General features: G+C 48.4%; 1 protein-coding gene across 1 annotated transcript in view; it reads right to left on the reverse strand.

The window, feature by feature from the left end:
* The window catches only part of NEPRO (nucleolus and neural progenitor protein), a 362800-nt gene that overhangs the window by 179908 nt on the left and 157596 nt on the right, over positions 1-25296 (reverse strand). Inside the window, exon 5 of the mRNA XM_069640036.1 lies at positions 16992-17069. Coding sequence (XP_069496137.1) covers positions 16992-17069 — 78 coding nt within the window. The remainder of the gene's footprint in view (positions 1-16991; positions 17070-25296) is intronic.

Below are 25296 nucleotides of genomic sequence, written 5' to 3' on the forward strand. Positions count from 1 at the left end.
ATGGCCATATATGCCAGAGATCGTAGTTGGATCACCTCTAAAGAATTTGATTTCTTAACTACCAATCAAGGTCGGATCCCATCCATTTACGCTCTACCCAAAATACATAAAAACTTGAACAATCCACCTGGACGACCCATTGTCTCAGGGTGTGGTTCAGTGTTAGAACCCATCTGTAAATTCATAGATGTTTTTTTGAAACCCTTGAGCATAAAAACTGAAACATATTTGAGAGATACAACTCAAACCATCCAAACTTTTGAGGGAATTGATTTTGATAGTAGTTCTCACCTTTTAGTGACCTTAGACATCTGTTCACTGTACACCAGTATCCCTCAGGAACTGGCTACAGAGTGTATACACAGGTACCTGACCAACTCTGATGTCCAAACTAGAGTACCAGCAAACTTCATTGTAGAATTACTTACACTTGCTCTATCCAAAAACTATTTCGAATTTGATGGACAGTTTTATTTCCAATGTAAAGGGACAGCAATGGGGGCTAGTTTTGCGCCCAGTTTGGCCATATTATTCATGGCAGATTTTGAAAAAACTAATATTCTATCTGCAAAGAATCCCTATAGAGACCACATCAAAATTTGGAAAAGATACATAGACGATATTCTCTGTATCTGGAAAGGGTCCAAACCAGATCTGAATAATTTCTTGGAATGGCTCAACAAGGTTGACCAAAACATTCAATTCACTATGGAGTGCAATGATTCCGAGATCAGCTTCCTTGACCTTAAAATTCAAGCCAACAATGGTTCCTTGAAATGTAATTTATTCCGCAAGTCCAGCGATAGAAATACCCTTTTGCATTTCAATAGTGACCATCCTAGGCACATCAGGGAAAATTTACCCTTCGGTCAATACCTGCGAATAAGAAGGAATTGTACCGAACTTCAAGATTTCTATGCCCATGCCAATGAACTCGATCATAGATTGACCGAGAGAGGGTATCCACATCATGTAATATCCAGATCAAGGAAAAGAGCTAGATTCTCTAACAGGGACACACTTCTGCTGGATAAAAATGCCAATAGAAATGAGGAACCAAGAACGACCTGTGTTATTACACATGGCGCCCACACACCATTGATTCGAAAGTCCATAACTAAACACTGGACTATGGCAAAACTGTGCCTCCCCAATGAGCCCTTACCACGCTTCGCATACAAGCGGGGCAAAAACCTGCGAGACCAGTTGGTGCATTCCAAATTCTCAAACCCTGCCCCGAGACTGGGATTGTGGAACTTGAGAACACCTGTAGGACATTTCCCATGTGGAAATTGTACATCATGCAAGTTTACCAAAAAAATCAAAGAATTTACGATCGAGGATAGACACTGGAATTTAAGAAGCATGACAAACTGTAAAACCAAAAATGCCATCTACATTATACAATGCCCATGTGGCTTGAGATATGTCGGACAAACAGAAAGACCAGTCCACATCCGGATCTGCGAACATCGTTCTCGAATAAGGTGTAAACATGAGAGTGCTCCCTTGGTTAAACATTATCTGGCATACAGACACACAGCAGACGACATTTTATGGTGGGTGGTAGACACCATTACATCTTCCACAAACCTTAAAATGAGTCTATTACAGAAAGAGGCCCAATGGATTTATAGAATTAATTCATTCCACCATGGCCTTAATGAAGAATATATTTGCCCTACCTGAATTGATTATTTCCAATTGGACTTCCAATTATGACTTATAGACTCTTGCGCCATGATGCATTCTTTTTATGTCCAGTGCGCCCCATACACCACCATTATTGCCTTATCCGACCGGTTTATTCCTAAACTTAATCCTTCCGGTCATGGTTTTTTGACTTCTGTGCTACGTGGTTGCTTCTATGTTCAGTGCGCCACCGTCTCTTTAACTTTTCATCTCGGCATCCCTTGCCGCACGCAACAGGCTACTCCTGCTGGGTTCCACATCTCCCTATCACTCTGAGCATCGGTTGTAATCACTGAGCCAGCTTACAACAGAGCGAGGAACGTTCCATTACATCGATGGACTGGTCCCACTCTGTAACTAATAGTACGGGCCGGTCCCACCGGACGTAGCATCCCTCCTCACTGTTTCCTTTCTTTTCCTTCTTCCTCTACCATTCCATTCTATGTTAATCTTGCCATTAACCACAAGGTTAACACATGGAAGGCACACACAGTAACTCACCCCCAGCTGTCTAGCGAATTGGTAGCTCCCAAGCACTCGGCATTCTGGGTCAGCAACAAAACCCACGGTTTCCATGACAAACTGGACGCCTTGCACGCAGCGCACAAGCAGACGCGACCAACCCGCTCCTCTCCCTTACCCTCTGCATTGTTCTTTGATGCGGTGAGTATCTACACCCTAGCACATCCAGATGCTCCTGCTCGCATTTAGTAATTACCAGTAACTAACGTTCTTTTAACGTTTTTCCTTTTTGTACTTCCCAGTGTTATACCAACCCGCATTTCTCAAGGCGGCTCCAACCACGAGCAGTCTCACAAACAGCGACTTCTGCACTACATGAACGCCATGGGTCCACAGTAAACTGCTGGCTCCATTACTATAACGTTAAGGTATAGACCACTTAGGAATCATCTAGGAATCACTTAGGAATCTATCCGTCTCCCCCCTCCTTTTTTCCTTGCAATTTTGCATGTTTTTCAAATTGTTTGCACCACTCTAAATTTTTCTCAGTAACAACGGTGGATCTTTTTCACCTTCTCCCTTTCAGAGTGCCAAAACATTGCTCCTGAAATCGGGTCCCTACTCGAAGACTCTGACCTTGCAGACGCAGGTTGTAAAGGAATCTGCCACCGCCAAACCCCATAGGCTGAAATCTCTGCACTGCCCTGTGTTCTATACAGGGTGAGTACAGTGCAGCAAGAATCCTTTCACCTTTTGGTTTTAAAAGTATCATCAGTACCATTATCCCACAATGTTCTATAAAAATAGGAATTCCTGTTTACATATTTGGGCCTATAGTATCCATTTATTGGATTGTGTTTTGTCACATATCTGCCTTACTTCTTTTACACTTAAAAACCTTTACTGTGTTACTTGTTTTTGGACACTTTACAGATCCAATTGCCCTGAGGAAGGCTCTTCAATCAATGCCAACATTAATGGCCACAAGCCGAAACGTGCCCTTAGCACAGCCCATGTATTTTTGATTGTAAAACTGGGGATCTGTGTATGCATTTTCTATCTACAGTTTAAAAACTGACACGTAGGCAGCTTTATTCAAAACATGATCAAATGCTGATCATGAGTACATACAAAGGATAGGTACCTTTGTCCACAAGAAAGTTTGATTCAGTATTTCAAACATTGATTTTAATTGTGCATTTTGTTTGCTTTAATATGAAAGTATTTTTTTTCCTTTGTTTCTTTACCCTTTACTGCATTTATATCTTGAATTATCCTGTTTGTAAACATTAACCATTCAAGTGGTCACTCTTTTGTTTTCCCTTTGTTTAAGTTTTTGTCTGAATATTTTATGTGTACATTTTCATGGCACTGTTCAGAACCATTACTCTTTACTTAAATTCAATGTATAATGAAAACATTTTAAACTTCCCTTTTTTTGTTTACATTAATAAACAATATGTATGACTGAATATATACATGTAGTTTGCCCTAATTGTTTATTCTGGAAGTTTCGTATTTTTTTCTGACTTCTCAAGAAGCAGAACATTCATTGTTTGGGAAAATTAATATATTAACCTAGACCATAAATTGTTTGGTCTTCTGATAGTGAGAGTTACAACCCCGTGTATATTTTTTCTGTCTTATTTGTCCTACTCGTCGCTCGTTTATCACCCTACCCTCCTCTAAGCCTCTTGACTCCCATTCCATTCCCATCTTCTCCACTTTCTTTGTATTGTTTTCAAGCATCTACAAGGCCTTGCCCCAACGTACCTCTCCCGTTTGGTCTCTTTCTACTCCTCTCCCGCCCTCTCTGCTCTCAACCACTGTATCTCCTCTCTGTACCTAAGCCTCCATGTGCTTCCCCTTGCTTCTGTTCATTTTCATTACTCACCCCAAACACTGGAATTCCTAACCTTTTGATATCCGCTCTTCCTCTTCTCGCAATGTATTTCGTACTTGCTTAAAAGCACACCTTCTATTCTAACTGATTCATAATTGACTCTCCGATTGCTTTAATACTTATTTTCTTCCATTATAGCCCAATTTTGTACCACTCACCTATCCAAGAGTGCCTCCAACCACACCAGGCATAGGATATTATACCACCCCTGGTGTCCTCTGTTAAATGACAGGAATTCATTTTGTATTCCAATCTAGAATTTTAACTCTCATATTCTTGTTTTTCAGTTATCTCTTCTTTTCCTTTCCATCCTGTTGTATTCCCCGAAACTCAAGCTCTAGTGCTTTCCCATCTCAACGAGGGAAACTATCTTCATCTGCCTGCCTGTATCTTCATTGTCCCCTTTAAAAACTGGGCTCCAATCTGTGGTCTGCACAAAATCTGGTCTATAGATATTTGACCATAGCACAACCACACAATCTCTCCTCATTGGCTCCCCCAACCCATCTCTGTGATTTTGTAATGATTGGATGCTTTACTTTAACTACTGTTGTATTGGCCTGGCCCATATATCCGACAGGCTCAGACATAACAGAAGCGCTGATATAACATTCCTCACTTTCACTGTGCACAGTCCTCAGCCCAAGCTATCTTCCTACCTCCAGCTGTCTTTCTTTGATGATGGAATTTTGTAAAGCTTTGAAAACGTACCTTTTTACGTTAGCATATTCATAACCACTTTGATCGTTATAATTATAACTATAATTGTTCTTTTATAACACGCTTAATGACGGCCACTAGAGAGCCCACAGCCAAGATGGCCGCAACTTCTTTGTTCCCCGCACCGGCCCTCCTAAAGGGGAAACCATTCCTGCACCCATTGAGGGGTTCAGTGTATCTTGACCCGGGGAAACACTGCTGGAGGTGCCGTCCAGCTATTGCTTGAGCCTTGACTGCCGAGAGACCCTCGGAGAACGCACAGGGACTGCAATCCTGCGAAGAGTGGCGGCGGCAGAACCATCTGACACTGAGGTGCCGAGGCTGCGCGAGTGTGGGCGCGCGGCCCTGAGGCTAGACCCAACAGACCACGCTGTGCCGGGAGGTGGAAACCTGTTGGCGGAGCTGATCCTGCGGGAGTGCTGGGTGCGGTGCCCCAACCCCAGCTGGGAGTGAGCGGCGGCCCAGAGAGGATTGGGCCAGGTGATCCGCAACGGCTGCCGGACGGTAGGGGGACACAAACTGTAGTGCAGAGCTGCAGGAGGACAAGTGCGGCTACAGACGGCGAGAGGCCACCGGGGGCGGGGACTTCTCCCCTTCCCTTTTTGCTCACGGGCGCTTAGGAGTTTGACCCCAGGCGCCACTGGCTGGCGGGTGTCTTGAGCGGCAGGTGAGGAGGGAGGACGTTGAAAGGTTGGAGGGACTGATAGGTGTCAAGGGATGGTGGGCTACCCAGGGTGTAACACTACAGCAATAAACATCAAGATACTATTACGGGCTTGCCCATCCAGGACATTCTCTGGCTCGCCCAGCCTGCACCCTTAAACACTGCAAAGGACGCCTAGCGAGTGCCCCCTGGCGGGCTGGGATTGCAGGTGAAAACAGGTGGGGGGCACCCCCTGGCCTACCTAGTAGCTAGTGAGCGAGGACCCAACTTGCAAAGAGGTGGACACAGGCTTACCTACTCGGGCCCTTTCACTTGTGTTGGAACAGCAAGGTTGTGCGAAGAAAAGAGCGGTATATGGCCAAAGGATACAAGCGCCAGTCCCGATTGACCTTTTCCCAGAAGGAAGGGCTGGGCAGATGGAGCGAGAAGATGTTGGCCCCTCGGGACAATTCAGATAAGTCACCTCTCCCGAGTCGGGATGAGCCTGCGGCGGTGTCAAGCGGAAGCAACCCAGCGTCGGAGCTTAGTCTGGTCTTTGTGGAAATTAGAACAGGCTTTGCATCCATCCATACGAAATTGGATGGGGTGGCATACAAGGTGGATAGGATGCAGGAGCGCATAGAGAAGGAGAGCGGAAGAATATCCGAAGTCGAGCAGCAGGTGGGGTCATTGGACACCAGTGGTGAAGTGATAAGGGCGATCCGAGACTTGCAGAGGGAAGTGAAGTCAGTTAAGGAAAAAAACGAAGACCTATAGGCAAGATCACGAAGAAACAACATCAGGTGGTGGGAGTACCAATCCCGCAGCAGAACATGGAAGTCTTCATGGAGAACTTTGTCAAAGAGGTTCTGCAAGAGCCCCCACTGTCTTCCCAATTCTTGGTTGAGAGAGCGCACCGGGTTTCACAGACTGTCCCCAGGCCAGGCCAGAGCCCTCGGCGCGTTTATTGCAATATAGAGATCGTGACGCTAGCTAGGGAACTTGGAAATCTCACCCATGAAAATACAAGGGCCCTCATTACGACCCTGGCGGAAATCGAAAAACGATGGCGGAAATGCAATACCGCCATCGAATAGCGCTCGGTGCGATTATGACCCGTCACCGTAAAGTACGATGCCATTAGCGACACCGTAGTGAACGCCAACGCTAACTGCACCAAGTACGCGCACGCGCGCCATGCAAAACCGTAATTACCACCATGGCGCAACGGTACGCGAATTCTGACCCTAGCAGACATTTACTTAACGCCATCAAGCATGGCGGAAAGTACCATTCCGCCATGGTGAGAATTACGGCATCGTGAACCAACCGTAAATGGCCCTACTGAGTGCCTGTACACCACTCCCTGTCCACATTGCACAACTCCTCGTAGGTGCAATGAAGTCACACAATGCAACCAGTGAAATGTACAAGTCACCCATGCATGCCAACGAACAAATGAATGTAGGGGCTCCAAGTGCCTTGTGAGTGGCCATCCATATTTGGCATGTCACCATTGCCGTACTGATGCAGCACAGGCATGTGAAGGTTCAAGTACAGCAATATGAACTGAAATATGAGACAAAACAACAACAGGCCCCCATCGCTTGACACCAGTGTAAGGCAACATTCAAAGCAGTATCCCGAGGGGGACTGCACCAGCCCTGTACTCTTGCCAGTAAACAAACCAACCATCAGCATAAGCATGTACCACACAAGTTGGCAGAGTGACTGAGCAGCCAGGCACATCTCAAGAGGGGCCAATGGGAGCTGCAGGGCACAGATGGCACGAATACAGAAGCTATTCCAATGGACATGACCTCAGTCTCCCTCCAAGAAACGCACGCAAACACAGGCACCTGTGACCAGCCATATTCTGATAATCACATCATTCCACCAATCCACCTGGCTGACCGGCATCTGTTACACAAAAGCTAATCCCCCGCCCCTGAGCATGACATCATTAAAACAGTCATAATGGCAGCCCCTATCCCTGACCTTACTGGGCTTCGTAGGCAAACGCGGCCAGTACAGTACCACGCAACTATACTCAGAAGCCGGAAGCCAATGCAGATCTTCTCACAATACATCGCTCCACAAATAGGAATATGCTACATTACTTGCAAAGAATAACGCTACACGGTTAATATCAGAATAAAATTTTAATGCACATCAAAATCACCAAGCCCATACAGCTATTAGGTCATAAACTCCAAAATATTTTGCATTAATGTGGGCTGCATCCGCAATAAATGACCAGCTTCTTCTTGTGTGACGCCCTGTTCCTTCATGGTACACAGGGGCTACATTCACGTTCAAAAAGGCAACATGGAAGCGCCTAGAACCGCAGGGCCGTCCCATTAGGTAGGCACTAGTCCAGCTGAAAGGTCGATATGTTACTCCTAGCCACTAGTACTGCGTAAGGGCATGTGGCCCATTGGCGATCGTCCCATAAGATCGTAATGGTGCTCCACTGATTAACTCGAAGCAGCAGGTGTCGGGAGTAAAAGCCATCTGCAGGAGTGGCATACAGATGGCAGCGGCAAAAGGGGAGGAGATACCTGTCACCCAAATGAAATGAAAAAGAATAGTATGGGCATCAGAACTTCATTTGAATTACTCACTTCAATGATCACACTAAGTCTACAGCCATATGCATGCTAGCCCACTCAAAAGGATTATTTCCACCCAAAAATCACTTGCGAATCATAACTATGTAAATCGAGGTGAAAACACTATTACAAACGAGTGTTTGTGTGCATGCGTCTGTTAAAACAGAATCCATTAGATGGGATTAGTAACATGCATAGACACAAGTGTTTGAAGGCGCGTCGAGACAGGGAGGGTTCAACAAGGGCAGATAGACGATGGTCCCACTATGGCAGCTCTGCATCACATAGCGCAGGGGAAGGGGATAGATTCCAAAAAGCCATGTACATGGCAAACTCTCAATTAAATCATCTGTCCATGCATCCATACATCATTCCCTCATCCCGGTATAAAAACGCCTGATTATTTACTCACATAACATGTGAAATTTCCATTGAGTCTGTGCGTAATGCAGTCTGCAAAATCCACTGTGCTCCAGCCCTGAATTCTAGTGTTGTGAAGTAACATGTATTTGGGAACGTCCTGCCTTATCGTCCACTACGCTATTGCGCATCCCATACTATTCATATCAATCATTGCATTCTCGCCATGGCCCCTGTCCGAAGGACATTAAACAATAGAACGTTATATTTGCAGTCAGACCTGTGGGCGTCTCCTCGCCGCTAGCTGAAAACCGAAAGCGCTGTCCTTCGAATTCCTCATTTGCAACATCACGTTGAAAAGGCATCTGTGACCGCTTGAAATCACAAATTCATCCATGTAGTGCGGCAGTGTGTGAAAATGGCAACTGGCTTCACTCACAAATGGGACGCCCCGCCCGTCGGTGAACCTCGGTACAGTGCTGCATGAGGGTCCACCGTTAATCGAGTACTACATTCCACTGACCCTTCACAAGTTTGTTCGTGACTGCAAAGATAGTATGTGAAACAATGGGACCATAGCAGAATGAACATATAAACCAATATTTCACTGCCATCGGGATTAAATACATGATTGTAATAGCAAGATGCCATGCGTCAAATTGCAGCGTTGTGTGCGGGACGTGCTCGCCCAAAGGGGATTGCAGCTGGCACAGGTGGAATGAATCACCACAGGTGGAGGCTATACAGCCTGAAAACACATAAATTGCACACCCAACCCCCTCCCACAACCACACCCACTCCAAAATGCTACCGGCAGGACTAGCGATGTTGGCCCTAGGGGACCTGATAGCACTGCAAGTACTCCAACTTCAAGAAGAAGACGAACACCAACTACTACAACAACCGGCCGCACAGAGGAGACGCAGGAGGAGGAGGAGGGCAAGGCAGGGCCAGCAAGGCCCACCAGCACAGCCACTACCACCACGCAGGCAGCCCGCAATCCCACGCCTCCGAGCACATCCGTTCAACCTCACTGATGAGCAGATCCACACCCTCTACCGTTTGGACCGGGACACCATAACCGCCATTGTGGACATGACACACGCTGACCTTGTCAGCATGATAGATAGCCCAACCGCCATCCCACCCCTACTGAAGGTGGTGTCTGTACTCCACTTCCTGGCCACAGGCACCTACCAGCACACAGTCGGACAGTTGCATGGCATTTCACAGCCACTGTTGTCACGGACACTAATGCAAGTGCTCGATGCCCTCCTGAAGCACGCAGACGACTACATCTCTTTACCACGCTCGGAGCAGGAGATTACAAACACAAAAGTGGGATTCCATGCACTTGCCGGCATACCGGGTTGCATTGGTGCCATCGACTGCACCCATGTGGAATTGGTTGTCCCACATGCCATGGAGGTCCAGTACCGCAACCGGAAACAATATCATTCTCTTAATGTACAAATGGTGTGTGACTCCAACAGGATCTTTACACATTGTTGTGCCAGATTTCCTGGATCAACCCATGATTCTATGGTCTTGAGGAACTCTACAATACCACGCTACATGGAGCGACACGCAGGGAACAGATCCTGGCTACTCGGTGAGTCTCATTTCATGCATGATAATGTGGGGTATGTGATGCGGCAATGACCTGGCAGGAAGGGGGGGGGATGCGTACGTAGCAATGTCATTCCACAAACATCCTTTATTGTCCACATACAGGTGATGCCGGGTATCCACTGAAGAGATGGCTCCTTACACCACTCCGGAACCCACAGAACTAGCATGAGGAGGACTACAACCATGCCCACTCACGTACCCGTGTAGTCATAGAACAGGCATTCGGCCTACTGAAGGCTCGTTTCCGCTGCCTCAGCAGGTCTGGCGGGGCACTCCTGTAGCGCCATGAGAAGGTTGCAAAGATGGTCATGGCATGTGTCATGCTACACAACATGTGCGTACGTAGAAATGTGCCCATGCCCCGACGCAGAACTGCAAGCACCTGAAGATGGTCATGATGAGGGTGGGGATGTGGCAGCACCTCAAGGAGTCCGCGAGGCACAGGAGGCCTGTGAAATTCGTCAGAATATCATAGATTCATGCTTCTAGCACTCACGCCTGGTGGCTGATACATGGACACGGGACTTGTGGCACTGTGTGTGTCTGGAACATGCACAATATGGACTGTACGCCTATAAAGGCCTCGTACACAAAGATCAATGTCCACACATCTCATTGGATGATTGTGAAATGTTTATAGCATATGTGAAATTATGTTACACACCCCATCGACCCGCCACCCAAGAAAGCCCAACACACCCCCTCCACCCTCCTACCTCCCCCCCGAACACCAGTGTCCAAAGATGCTCATTGTCAGTGGGCAGACGCTATTGCAAGCCCCCTCTCCGGGTATCAGGGGCACCCCTGCCTGTGGAGCGCAGGTTCCTCCCAGATCTACGTTGGGGGCTGCCCTGGACGGAACTTGCAACGGATGATGTCTCTGCCTGCTCACGTCCATGCATGTCCCTAAGGGTTTGTGAGAGCTCAGTGAGCACACGGCGCACAGCGGCAAGCTCAGCACATACGTCTTTGGACGTCGCATGCAGTTCCCCCCTCAGGCTCTCAGTGCTTCTCTCCATTTGTACCCTCAGGCTCTCGGTGCTTCTCTCCATTTGTACCCTCAGGCTCTCGGTGCTTCTCTCCATTTGTGCCCTTAGTGTCTCTGTACTTCTCTCCATTTCTGCCCTAAGTGTCTCAGTAGATGTTTCTATGGCTGCCTTAGTACCCCCACATTCATCAGCATGCTCCTTGAGGAGCGTGGCCAGTTGCTGCTGTTGCACGATCACCTGGTCGAGGGACTGTTGCCTCTGCTGGGCCATGCCCATTTGCGGTGGTGTCACAGAGGGGCTGCCTTGCCACAGGGCTTGTGGGGGATGGCCAGTCGTCGTCTTGTGGGTGCCCCTGCGTGGTATCCTCATGGTGTACGGGATGAAACAAACAGGGGGATTGAGACAGGTCATGGATGGATCCTACATCGACAGCACCGTTTTCTGTGTCGGAGCATGCTGCCATTAATGCAGTGTCACCTATGGTGCTGCTGCCACCAGAAGCAGTGCCTTCTGTGGCATCCATTGGGGGGACCTGTGGTGCTGCTGTTGTGGGCATGCTGGCTGCTGGGATGCCTGTTGAAGTCCCCTCCTGTGTGCTGCCACTTGATTTGTGCTACTGCCGTGTCTTGATCCGTGCAGCTGAGGTGGAGGGTCTTTGGCCGTTGGTCTTGGCCCTCTTTGCAGGTGTGCTGGTAGGGGTGTCCTGAAGCTTGTCGTTTGAATCGGACCCTGTGGTGGAGTAAAGGAGGGCGAGCGTTATTTATGGGTCTGTGGAAATTGGAATGGCAATGTATCACATGCATTGGGGTGGTACCTGAGGGTGATTTGGGTCAGGGCCTTGGAGGTGGTTTCATTTTTGTGTGGATTGAGGATGCAGTTGTTTTGCAGCCTGCAGTTAGGGTGTGCATGCTGCACGTGTAGAGGGTGTTTTTAGGATTTGTTATGATTTATGTATTTAATGTGACTTTTAAAGTGCGCTATCAGGCCAATGTATGTGGACGTTCTCCTGGACATGTGTTTCTGTTGCACTATGTGGACACATGGTACTTCACATGATTGGACATTGTGGATTTAGCATTGTTTTATTTGGCCCACCTACCTGATTCTTCGGATGTCTGCACTCCTTTCTCCATCCCTCCGACTCCCTCTATACTCTCCATTCCAATGGTGGAGGCACAGATTTCTTCCCAGGGGGTCAACTTGATGGGTGATTCCGATCCTCCCCCGGTAGCTGTGGCAATGTTACGGTTGGCCGATAGTATGCTCCGTACGCGTATCCGCAAGTTGTCCCATCGCTTTCTGCATTGCTGTGGGTTGCGGGGTGCGGTCCCCACCGCACTTACCCGCTGTGCCACCAGGGCCCATATGGCCTTCTTGTTCGCAAGTACCGTCCTGGTCATTTGCGTCGAGAAGACGACGGCAGCATTCTCCTGGAGGGTCTCTGTGAGCACGGTGAGTTCCTCATGGGAGAAGTGGACCTGCCGCTTGCGGTCGCACGCTTTTTTCGCAACTTTTCCCATTTTGATTGTTTTCACTAGGGTGGCTGACGGGTTGGGATGTGTCTCAGGGTAGGATTTTTAATGGTTGTGTTGGGATTCTGATTTTATGGGTGTACGGCGTGCCGTTTCCCGTTCCGGCCCCATGTTTTTACTTCCGTTTCCGTATATTTACGGTCACCGTATTTTGCGATTACCGCTCATTACGGTGACCGCTATGATGGGTGGCGGAATTGCACCTAGGGCGCCGTACGACGGCGGTGAGGGGCGTTTTGGGGACATTTCCGCCATCGCGGACTTTGCACTTCCGCCATGGCGTAATGCTCGTGCCCGATGGGTCAGAATTAGCCGCACTTTACTCCGTCGTGCAATGGCGGAAACGCTATTTACGCTATGGCGGTCAGGTCAGTTACTTTCCGCCAGGGTCGTAATGAGGGCCAAGGGCGTCCTTCTATCCTGATTTCACCCCTTCTGTACAGAAGGCCCGCCTCTCCTTCCTTGCAGCAAAGTTAGCCCTGCGGCAGCGGGGACTGCAGTATGCCATGTTACACCCGTCCAAACTACGCGTCCAGTATGGGGACCGGGCACACTTTTTTAAAGACCCAGGGGCGGTGCAGGATTTCCTTGAGACGTTGTAGAAATAACCTTGTTTGGCCTCAATAGTGAAACTGGCTAGACCTGGCCATTTCTCGGCTAAAGTTGTTTGTCATATATGTACTTCCTGATGGTGTCTGACACAATCGCCTGAAAATGTAAATTAGTCCTGCTGCATGCTAAAGTGCTGCTTTAAAGGTCTCCCCCCCCCCCCAAAGGTCCAGGGAGGTGTGAGGCCATTTGGTGGCAGTGTCCGGTGCCCCCGGGCTGTGACCCATGGTAAAGTTGTTGATGAGGGTTCATGGGATGGAGGTCTTGAGTCACTGCAAGTTGGGGGAGGGCAGTGTGGGTGGGGGTGGGGTAAACTGGGGAATGTTGTTGAGGGAGGGGTGGGAGTTGATGGGATGGCAGGGGGTTGTTAATTCCAAAGGATTCACATCTCATGGGGTCGATCAGCAGCAGACACGTGATCTTCATGAGTACGCACACAAGGCAGGGATGACTATACAGCACTTGAACTCGGGATGGGATGTAACGTGATTAGCTGCAATGTGCGGGGTCTCAACAACCCATGCAAGGCCCGGAAAGTGATCCAGTATTGCGAAAGGTACGGTGCCAATGTCGTCATGCTACAGGAAACAAATTTGATGGGTAGAGGGAAAGAGGGGGTTGCCAGGTCTTGGGGAGACTAGTACTACACTTCCTATTCGTCATATTCAGCGGGGGTGATGACACTTGTCCATAAGTCCCCAGGCTTCCGTACAATCGAGACTGTAATCGATCCGAATGGAAGATTTGTGATTATCTTGGGGTGCTGGGGTAATACATTGGTCACATTAGTCAACATGTACGGTCCCAATGTGGACGACCCTAGTTTTTTTGAGTCATAAATAAGTGCCATAGGTTTCTTCACACCAGTCTAGTGTGGGCTGGTGACCTCAACATAGCACTAGACCCACGGAAAGACAGAATGGCGGGTGGGGGAGCTAGAGCTGGGAGATGTGTGGAGGCTGCTCCGCCCAGAGGGGAGGGAGTATTCGTTCCACTTGACGGTACACGGGACATCATCGCGTCTGGACTATATTCTGGCAAGCCCCTTCCTGGTACACCGTACAGTCGACTGCGCTCTTCTGCCCAGGACTCTGAACACTCGCCGGTCCTATGGTGTTTGAATCCGGATGGGGTGGTGCGCCCTTGCCCTTTTTGGAGGTTTAAGGCGACCGCTCTGTCGGATATTGTGTTTAGAGGTCAAGTGCATGCTCTGATTAAATCTTACTTTCATGAGAATGTGGGCTCAGTACCTGAGATGGGAACAGTTTGGGAGGCGTTTAAGGTTGTACTTCGGGGAAGTTCCCTCCACGAAGAACGGGGTGTGCTAAAATTGATTCCTAGACAAATGAATGAAACAGAACTCGAAATTAAGTCACGGCAGGGTGAGGTGGATAAGGGGGGGGCGGGTCTGGCTCAATGGCTAAACTGAGGGAAGCGCTGGAGCGCTTCAATGACCATGCTGAGCGGGAGGTCAAGTATCTGGCGCAGCCCACAATGGTCCGTAGATACGGAGAGGAGGGAAGGCCGGGCAGACTCTTAGCCACGATGGTCAGACATGAAAGGGGCAGTACAGATATTGCCGCGGTTAGGACACTGGAGGCTATAACGGATGCCTTCTGCCAATATTATAAAGCTTTATACGCCTCAAAAGGGTCGTTACCTAAGGCAGAGCAGGAGGGATACATAAAGGAGGCAGCCCTCCCGTTGTGGAGTGTGGCAGCGGTAGAAACACTGGCTGCTCCGATAGCGCTTGACGATATTCTCTTGGCAATACAAGCTCTGCCCTCCTACAAAGCGCCGGGTACGGACAAAATCACGGCCGAGTTCGACAAAGAGTGGGGCCCAGAGATAGCTCGGCACATGCTATCGGTGTGAGAGGAGTGCATGAGGGTAGGACGGCTCCCCACAACAATGTGCAAAGCAGTAATCATGCTGATACTGAAGCCAGATAAAGACCCCTTAGAATGTTCCTCGTAGCGCCCAATTTCACTGCTAAATTTAGACACAAAAATATTTGCGAAGGTACTAGCGGACCGCCTACTCCCGAATATATCTCGCATATCATTGCTGTGGACTAGTCGGGTTTTATCCCCGGGAGGTCGACCTCCTCTAATCTGCTTAGGTAGTTTGCAATACTTGCCCAGATAAGACCCCGATGTAGACATGGAGAAGGCATTTTACTCCGTTGAGTGGAATTTCCTTTTCGAGTTCCTGCACCAGCTAGGAATCCCAGAGTACTTTCTCTCAGCAGTAAGGTTGCTGTATGCTGGATCGAGTGCTAGGATTGGAATTGGTGTTATAAGATCTAGGGCCTTTGAATTGGGGCGGGGAACAAGGCAAGGCTGCCCGCTTTCGCCCTTGCTATTTGCCGTAGCAATAGAGGTGATGGCGGCCCGACAAAGAAAGTTTCATAGGGCGAGAAGCCTAGCTTTGGGGGGTACTAGGGAGCTGGTGTCATTACACGCAGACGTCACAATACTATATTTGAAAGAACCAGCGACCAATCTGGGACCATTGTCACAGGAGGTGATGCAGTTTGGTGAGGCTTCAGGTCTAGAATGAACAAGGCTAAATCTATCTGATTCCCATTGAATGAGGCCATGGTACAGCCCCCAGACATTGAAGGGTACAGATGGAAGCAAACGGCTGTCCCGTACCTTGGGGTGGGAGTCCGTAGAAATGCCCAAACACTATTAGCAGACAACCATATAAAATACTTACATACTCCGAAGGCGAGGGTGGAGAGGTGGTGCAGGCTCCCCCTCTCAATGCTGGGCAGGATAGCAGTAGCCAAGATGGTGGCGATTCCCAAACTATTATATATATTCCAAAACATCCCTGTCTGGCAGGGGGCCGGGTACTTCACGGAAGTGAAAGCACAGCTGGTAAAGCTGGCATGGCACCCATGAAACCCAAGGATTAGCTGGGATACATTAACTCTTCCCTGGGATAGAGGGGGCGTTGGGGCACCAGATGTGGAATTATATTTTTTAGCATGTCAACTATATTTCGCTGCCCCGGCCTCCACGCATGTACACGTAGAAAGGTGCTCAGTGCATCCGCTCTCGCTGCAGGGGGGCCTGATCTCCAAAAGGACATGGGACAAATGTAAATTCGACCCTGTGGCGTGCACCCTACATGCCTGGAAAAGAGTCATGAGGTGACTAAAAGTGGACTTCGCTTCGATCCAGGCATCCCTCTGTGGAATATTGAGACTGTCACCAACATGCGACGACGCTATCATTCAGGAGTGGCAGGGTGCAGGGATCAATCGAGTGGAGGACCTGTATAGCTTTTTAGGCTATTATGAAATTGTTATCATTTGTTTTTATTATCAGCGACTGGTGTGCATTGTGGAGCACACAGTTTCTTGCGAGTCAGGGATTGCTTTAAAATGTTTTAAATAAATAGGCCATGCTTTAAAGTGCTGGGTCAATACTTACTCGGATTATGGCAATCCTGTCAGCAAAAAAGCAAAAAATTCAGTGCACGGTTTATTAGGATGACCACATTGCTACTGCTACTGCCATGCTGTTCATTCCCATTAAAGGTTCTGCCTGTCAATTGCCAAGCTGAGTTTATAAAACAACGAGAATTTTCTTCACTAAATCAAGAAATAATTTGGAAGACCTTGTTTCACAAAGTGTATATCAAGGGAAAGGGAACACATTCATAATTTTCTAGTCCCAAAACTTAATTTGACTTCATTTGTTTTTCAAAGTTGTCTTTACATTATTTTGAACATGTTCATGTTTTCTGCTTTGATTCCTGTAACAAGGATGAGGCAGAAATAACATACAACTAATGTACCAGTACATTCATGTGAGTGATACAAACCATAATCTACTCAGCAGTCCTAATACTACGAGATTGAGCACCATGTATTCTTCCAGGGACAGATGTTGGACAGTCAAACTGAATGCCAAATTAAGGGTAAACACAGCATATGTGCAAGAAGCATATAAGAAAAACAAAATAAGCATGCACAGAACACATTGAAATACAGAAAGTAAGTTTCCTGGCACATGAACATAGCAGTGATGTCAGTTGTAGGGAGCAAAGCACACTGCAAGACAGTGCAAGATGGCTTGCCCTTTGGTTCACTCTCCCACACCTCACCATAAAATGAAAAACGTCAGGGAGTGGAGGTTTATATTGGGACTGACACAGAGGTCACTGTAAGAGGACTTTACAAAATGTATGCCAAAATTAGTGAATGGAAGGGACTAGTATTGAGTGAATGGATAGCACACTAAAATGAACCACAGTTCCTATGGTCACTGCCGACACAAATTAGATATCTGTCCAAAATACTGATAAAAAGTCTGATACTGATAACACTAAACCAATCAACAAAAATGCTGCCTAAATATACATTACGATAGTTACCGAAATAAATATTGAGTGAAAGAACACAAAATGGGCACAAACTATTCAATTCTGACCAAAAAGCAGCGTTGGAAACCATGACAACTGTTGTCATGCTTTACCTTCAGTGAAGGTAGCTTTTGGGAATTCCTTTTGTCCCAGTCTTAAAACATGTTGCACTATCAATGTGACAAATCAGTGATGCCCCAAACTGTAGTTGTGGCCTCCCAATTGGAACGTTTTAGAAGTGCCTGTGGCACAGCCTCTAAAGAGCCCGCTTCACAAATCATCAAATACCTGTATTGCACCCTGAACTAGGTGATAAAATTAAAAAAAATGTAAACCTGTGAAACACTGCTGCTTAGCAAAAATGCAAATGGCAGTGAAACATTCTTTAGATTGCTCCTTATTCTTAAATCTTCCATTTTCCATCTCTTATCTTTCAAGCCTGATCATTTCCATACATCCATGGCTATAAAAAATAAATCACCAGACCATAACGCATCCATTTCAATACGAGTCAGTAGTTACCTTTAGTTTCACTTGCACATGGATATGCCTTTAACGTCCCATTGTATACCACAAGAAATTTCCCTTGGAAAAGGAGGGACAAGGGAATGGACCAGCACCAAAAAAAAAAGAACAAAAAAAAAAAAGGAGGAGTAAACAAGCAGGTAATTTCCCTTGAATAACGAAGGATACCAAGTCTGTGGCACAAGCCTCAACTTCACCACGGACATCAACAGGGGTCAACGCTAATAGTTGGGAATGAAAGTCACTGGCCCCCTACACATACACACAGCACACCATTTCTTACTTGCAAATAGTCATTTATAACAGGCCAATAGCTAGCAGAAAGTGCACATCCTGAGGCCTTTATCAACAGCCTTGTCTATTAAGGAAGCATACTGGTACAGGAGCTCAAAGCAGTATTCATGCAACTTGTATTGTCATCTTCACCTGTGCGGAAGAAGCGAATTTCTACATAAAACACTGCTGCATAATTTAATAAACTGGTGAATGCCAAGTTTGTACATCTGTGCTGTATAGCAACGGACCGATTAAACTCAATGCCAAGTCAGACCTTGGTCACTGTCCATCTGCCATGCTAAGAAGGCAGGTCAGAACATATACAGCAGGGTTTACCAATAATACTGTGACAAGCCCACTGATTTTTCACCTACACTGGAAGACTGGGGAACTTTGGGGAGCCACCGCTCCTTGATGGGAAAACCATAGGTAGTACATGGTGGATCCTGCAGAATTCTCTGAATGTACCCTCAGGCAATGATAAAGGATAACAACCGTTCTACCCAGCACACAACACACAGTGCAGGCAGGAAGAAAGGGGGATAATGAGCAATGGTGCTCATTATTTACGGTTGGTCACAGATACTATGCAGGCTAAAAGAGGAATATAAATCACAAATTAAGAAGCCCTCAAACAAAATCCACAAACCAAGACAGTCTGCTGATCATTTCCAACTTCATGCAGCCCCATTCATGGCTCCATGAAGGGTCCAGGACTAGAAGAACCAAACACACTGGGTTCGTGAATGCGACAAAGAATGCAGGCCGAAGCTGAAGGCAAAAGTCACCATTACAGAAAAAAACACACACAGCGGTCATGGTTAGTGCAAGGACACACAAACAGGAGAAGTAAAACATGCTCTATGTGAAGAAAACATAGGAGGGTTAACAGCAGGCCAACATGACAATACCAACATGGCAGACAGGCTTTGTTTCAAGTAAGGCCGCAGGACTCTGGGCATTGGCCAATTCCCATCATTGGAATAATATCCACACCTGCTGTCATTTATCCACAGAACACAAACACATGAGGAAGAGAAGGAACCATTAATCCAGGTCCAAGTACACTGCACAAAGCTAATGGGGACATGGACCCGCAAATCAGATCTTGCAGTATTTCATTATCAACACCGGTACAAAAAGAGTCACAAGCTTCCTGATGTGGGTGGTGATAGAAGCGTTTTCCTGACAGAAAAAGTTTTGATGATAAGGCGAAGACGAGAAGAACTAGTAGAGAAGAACCGGTATTTGACAATCGAAGGTGCTTAACTAGCACATGGGAGAGAGAAGGGGAGTTGGCTAAGCTAGTGGCAACAGAGTTTAGGAGAATCCAGGTTGAAGCGACAATTTGAGAGGCAAGTGGAGAACCTGGCCACAGAGATTGGCAGGGAACTATAACAGAATATCCCCAAGAAGCAACATGAAGTCAGATGAAGGATAAAGCCAAGACTCTGATAGGAGTTGAGGCCACCAGCCAAAATAAAAATAAAAATAAATGATTGCTAACTTTTCAGCACCAGAAAATCCTACCCAGCAGGGGTTGTGAACATCAAGAAAAGAATACTCTTAATTTCGGTCAATGGGCTGAGCAAAAGTGTTTATTACCATTTGTTGGGTAAGATTTTCATAGCAATGATAAATCTCCCTGACCTGTGTCAACCCCAGAAATGTTTGTTTTACAGCTGGATTATTTTTCCCTATGGCTCAGTGAGTGGGATCCTTTTTCCACACTCCCAGAAACGTTTACTCTTTTTAAGGGTGTCATTTCTAAGACTCTCCATAGTGTCTTTTTAATTGTATCCTCTTTTACAACTTTTGGTACATACCTTTTCATTGTTGCAGGGTTGCCCATTGGGGCTTCCCTTTAACTTTATCTGCCTACCCTTGTGAAAACTATAGTTCCCAAGGATAGAAGAACAAGTTACTCTCTTACCTGTTAACGTTCTTTCGATGGGATGGTCCGACGACGTATTCCATATCTATGACGGGTAATCACCACAGCTGTGCTGCTTCGGAAAATTTTCGGCGTCTACGTCCTGCATCGATACGCTGTCCTAGAGGGCCTCCGTCGAGCCGACGTCACCAGATGTTATAAGTAGGACGCACAACGCCCGTAGCCTCAGTTGTAGTTTTTTACCCAGAACGTGTGCCACTAATCTTCTGCCAGTATGACCACAGAAAGCCTTGCAGAAACGTAAGCTGATATAGCATAAGAAATTCTGTAGCGGGGCAGGCATGGAGGGAGCCATATGGAATACGTCGTCAGACCATCCCATCGAAAGAACGTTACCAGGTAAGAGAGTAACTTGTTCTTCGAGGGGATTGGGTCCTCCGACGTATTCCATATCTATGACAGACTCCCAAAGCAGTACCAACATATGGAGGAGGGAAAAGAATTTAGAATATAGAATTTAAGAGTGCCCAATCAAATTGCAGAGTAAAGGACCGCCTTGCCAAAGGCCAGATCCTGCCCATGGATAGAATCTAGGGAGTAGTGACGTACAAAAGTATGGACGGAAGCCCAAGTGGCTGCTTCACAGATGTTACGAATAGGAACACCACTCTGCAGGGCAGTAGAGGCAGCCATACCACTAGTAGAATGGGCCCGTTAGCCTACCAGAGGGTCCTTACCCGCCAAGCGGTAACATTCATAAATTGCCAAGATAATCCATCTAGACAAAGTCTGCTTAGTAACAGCTTGTCCCAAACAGCTTCCAGCGTAACCAATGAAGAGTTGATCGTCCACTCTGACCCGGGACATGCGTGAAATGTAGAAACTTAAAGCTCTCCTAGGATCCAACCTATGGAGCTTCTCCTCGTCCTTACCAGGATGCGAAGTAGGATAGAACACCGGAAGAATGACCTTCTGGCTTAAATGAAATTCCAATACAACTTTCGGAAGAAAAGAAGGACAGACTCTAAGGACAACCCTGTCCTTATGAAATACAGTGAAGGGTGGCTTAACAGAAAGTGCCTGCAACTCACTCACTCTGCGAACGGAAGTGACCGCAACTAAAAACACAGTTTTAAGAGTTAACAGTCTCAAAGGACAAGAGTGTAAAGGCTCAAATGGAGCACCCATGAGGAATTTAAGAACAAGTTCAAATCCCAACCGGGCACCTGGAAAGGTGACGGTGGGAACACATAAGTGAGCCCTTTCAGAAACTGAGAAAATAAATGAATTTTAAAGTAAGAACACTCTTCAGACGAGCGCTTAAAGATAGATGGCGCCGCCAGGTAACATTCAATGTTACCCACTTGCAGGCCCTTGTGGGCCAAGGAAAGAAAAAAAAGACAGAACCACAGGAATGTCACATGAAAAAGGATCCACATTCTTTTCCCTGCACCAGTCGCAGAACTTGCGGCAACGGTACAGGGACTTTGTTGCAGGTCGCCTGGCCGAAAGCAACACCTCCATCACGTCTTCAGGAAGGTCTCAATCCTTATACCTCAACCGTTCAGAAGCCAAGCGTGAAGGTTGAGGGATTTGACCTCTGGATGGAGAACCTGACCCCCCTCCCATGAGAGCGGATCGTCTCGGTAGGGAAGACGGTGTGGAGGGCAGATGGACAAGAGAAGGTCCGGGTACCACGTCCTCCGGGCCCAAGCCGGAGCAATGAGGATCATCCGGGAACCGAACCTCCGTAGCCTCCGCAACACTTGCGGAATGACGGGGACTGGAGGAAACGCGTACAGCAGTGGGAAGGACCACTCCACTACGAATGTGTCCCCTAAGGCTCCTGTTGGAGGAAATTCCCGCGAGCAGAACCTTTCGCGCTTCCGGTTGACACTAGTGGCGAAGAGATCCACTTGTGAGGTCCCCAAAGGTCGAATTTCTCCAAGAGAATCTCCTGTGCCAGCTCCCACTCGTGAGAGATCGTGCTCTACCTGCTTAGAGCATCCGCCGTCTCGTTTTCGTCTCCGGCCAGATGAACTGCCGAGATCGAAATTTCTTGCTGGATGACCCAGAACCAGAGCTGCATCGCCTCTCTGCACAGAGGAAGTGACCCTGCGCCCCCCCTTTTTTGTTGAGGTAGTACATGGCCACTGTGTTAGCCGTCAGAATCTGGATATGCTTTCCTCGCACAGTCGGCAGAAAAGCCTTCAGGGCTAGCCTGACGGCCCTCAGCTCCAACAAATTGATATGCAGTCTGGACTTTGACGAAGACCAACGACCACTGGCTGTCAGCTCGTTGGCATGAGCTCCCCCACCCCGTGAGGGATGCGTCCGTCACAATCGTCACCTCCGGCCAGGGAAGCCAAAATGGAGCCCCCTAATCAGATTGCCTTTGACGGCCCACCACAGAAGGTCCTGGGCGACCGAGGGCAGCACCTGAACAGGGTCCGACATCCTGCCGGAGGACTGTGACCATTGTATCTTGAGAGCCCACTGCAAAGATCTCATCCGCAGTGGAGCCTCTGGCACCAGAAGAATGCAGGATGCCATGAGGCCGAGCAACCTCAAGAACTCGAACGCCGGGAGACTCTCGGCATGTTGAAACTTGTGTACCATTTGCTGAATGTGATGAGCCCTCACCTGGGGAGGAAAACACTGCCCCAGGGATGTGTCGAGCACTGCTCCGATGTACTAGAGCCGCTGAGTTGGCGTCAAGTGGGACTTCTTTACGTTGAGGGAGAAGCCCAGCCTGTGAAGGGAGTGGCAGGTGACGGACAGATGATCCAGGACTTGCTCGGGAGAGCGCGCCCTGATCAACCAATCCTCCAGGTAGGGGTAGACGTGAATCCCCCCTTTCCTGAGATACGCTGCCACCACCAACATGATCTTGGTGAAAACCCTCGGGGCGGAGGTCAATCCGAACGGCAGGACCCAAAACTGAAAGTGCGAGTCGCCAACCGCGAACCTCAGGTACTTCTTGTGCTTGGGATGGATCGGCACATGAAAGTAAGCGTCCTTGAGGTCGAGAGACACCAACCAGTCCTGAAGTTGAAGGGCCTGGAGGACTTGAGAAAGAGTAACCATCTTGAACTTGTCCTTCCTGAGGAGCTTGATCAAACCGCGCAAGTCCATGATGGATCTCAATCCTCTGTCTTTCTTCGAAATCAAAAAATAAGGGGAATACCATCCCTTGTTCCTCTCCGCTACAGGCACCAGTTCTATGGCGCCTTTCTCCAGCAGGGCTTGTATTTCCTGCGCAAGGAGCGAATCCGGACTCTGTAACAAGAGATTCCCTGGTGGATTGTCGTGAGGCCTCTGCCGGAAAGGAGGACAGTAGCCGTGGGCTATGATCTCCAAAACCCACACATCTGAAGCAATGGCACGCCATTCTACAAGATGCTGCGCCAGCTTTCCCCCAACCGGCGAACCATGGGACATGGCCTCATGACTGAGCTGAAGCGGCTGCGGCATTGCCCGAGGGTAAAGAGGCAACTGCCCGAGCTAGCCTTGGCACCTCGAGTACCTTGTTTTCCACCTCTGGTACTCCTACGGTGGCCCCTTTGACTTGCAGCTCCTCTTGATCTACTTCCAAAGGATGAGTAATATCGAAAGGAACCTCCCCTCCATTGCTGTCCCCTAGGACGAAAAGGCGGAGGTTGGCGAACTGCAGCGCTCAATGACTTCGCTGCAGCTTTTGAGGTCTGCAACCTCTCAAGGCTCTCGTCAGCCTTGCTGCCAAAAAGATGTTCACCATCAAAGGGCATGTTGAGGAGCCGGGCTTGCACATCAGGAGCAAACCCCGACTTCCACAACCACGCAAACCTGCGTATTACGGTGCTCGCCGCCATGGACCGGCTGGCACAATCCGCCATTTCCAGACCAGACTGAACAGACTCACACATGGCATCCTTGCCATCCTGCACCATAGCAAGGAAACCATCCCGTTCCTCCCCTTTGGGAATATGATCAGTCCTGTAAAGCCATACCCCCTGAAGAAAACTTTCTTCGCTCAGCCATCAAAACGCTTGTCGTCCCTATCAGGACGAATGGTAGGATACGACGCCTGCTTCGCTGGGGCCATAGCCGCCTGTACCACCAAACTCTCCGGAATGGGGTGCGTGGTCAAGTAGCAGGGGTCGCTACTGGCTGGACAGTATTTTCGTGGCAAATAATTGCTCACTGCCGGGAGACTCTCCGGGGCAGCCCAAGCCGCTGCCACCCTTCTGTGCATGACCATATGGAATGGCAGTAGCAGGTCAGTTGGTGGACCATGTTCGAGGATATCCATCAGGTCATCCTGCAGAAAATCCACTGGTGGCGCAGACCACCCCAAGTATTCCGTGACCCTCGACATAAGGCGCCGGTACAAGGACTCGGCATGGGTGCCAGGCTCAGGCCTACAGAACTCCACTTCCAGAGAGGTGTCCAGACCACTGGCGTTGTGCAATGACTGACGCAGGTCTTCCATCTGGCTATGACCAGAGAAAATCTCGTCTGGTACCGTATCAGGAACCAACCCTTCCTCAGATCCCTCATCCACCTCAGAAATATAATCCAGAGGTTGTAATGTGGGCACAGAATAAGGGATAAAGACATTTTTAGCCTTGGCCGGAGCCTTTCTAGGGGGTTCCACCGTTCCACGGGGTACCTCCGACAAAACAGCCTCGAAATGCGTCGAGGGCGTCAATGGAATCGGCGTCGAGCGTGGCGCCAACAGCTTCGACACAGTCCTCGAGGGCAGAGCCCCGAGCATGTCCTTCGACAGCCTGGGTGCTGATGGCATTGACGACTTCCTCGGAGGCGGAGACTCAGGAGAGTCCCTCGACGACCTTGGCGCCAAAGGTGTCGATGTCTTCTTCTTCGAAGACTTCCCAGGCTCCGACGGTCTCGAGGGCGTCGAGGACCGGGACCTGGAACGGGCATGACTAGAACGATTCCCCTTGTCTCCCGCGAATCGTGCCGGCCACCCGAGCCCGAAGGCGTTCGAGCAGTGTCTCTAGTACGGTCACGGCAGGCTCCTCTCAGAGGCGCGGACGGACCGGAGCCCTGAGATTTAAAAATCGCCAA

Source organism: Ambystoma mexicanum, chromosome 7q (assembly GCF_040938575.1).
Source record: "Ambystoma mexicanum isolate Mex_15411 chromosome 7q, UKY_AmexF1_1, whole genome shotgun sequence".
Taxonomy (NCBI): domain Eukaryota; kingdom Metazoa; phylum Chordata; class Amphibia; order Caudata; family Ambystomatidae; genus Ambystoma; species Ambystoma mexicanum.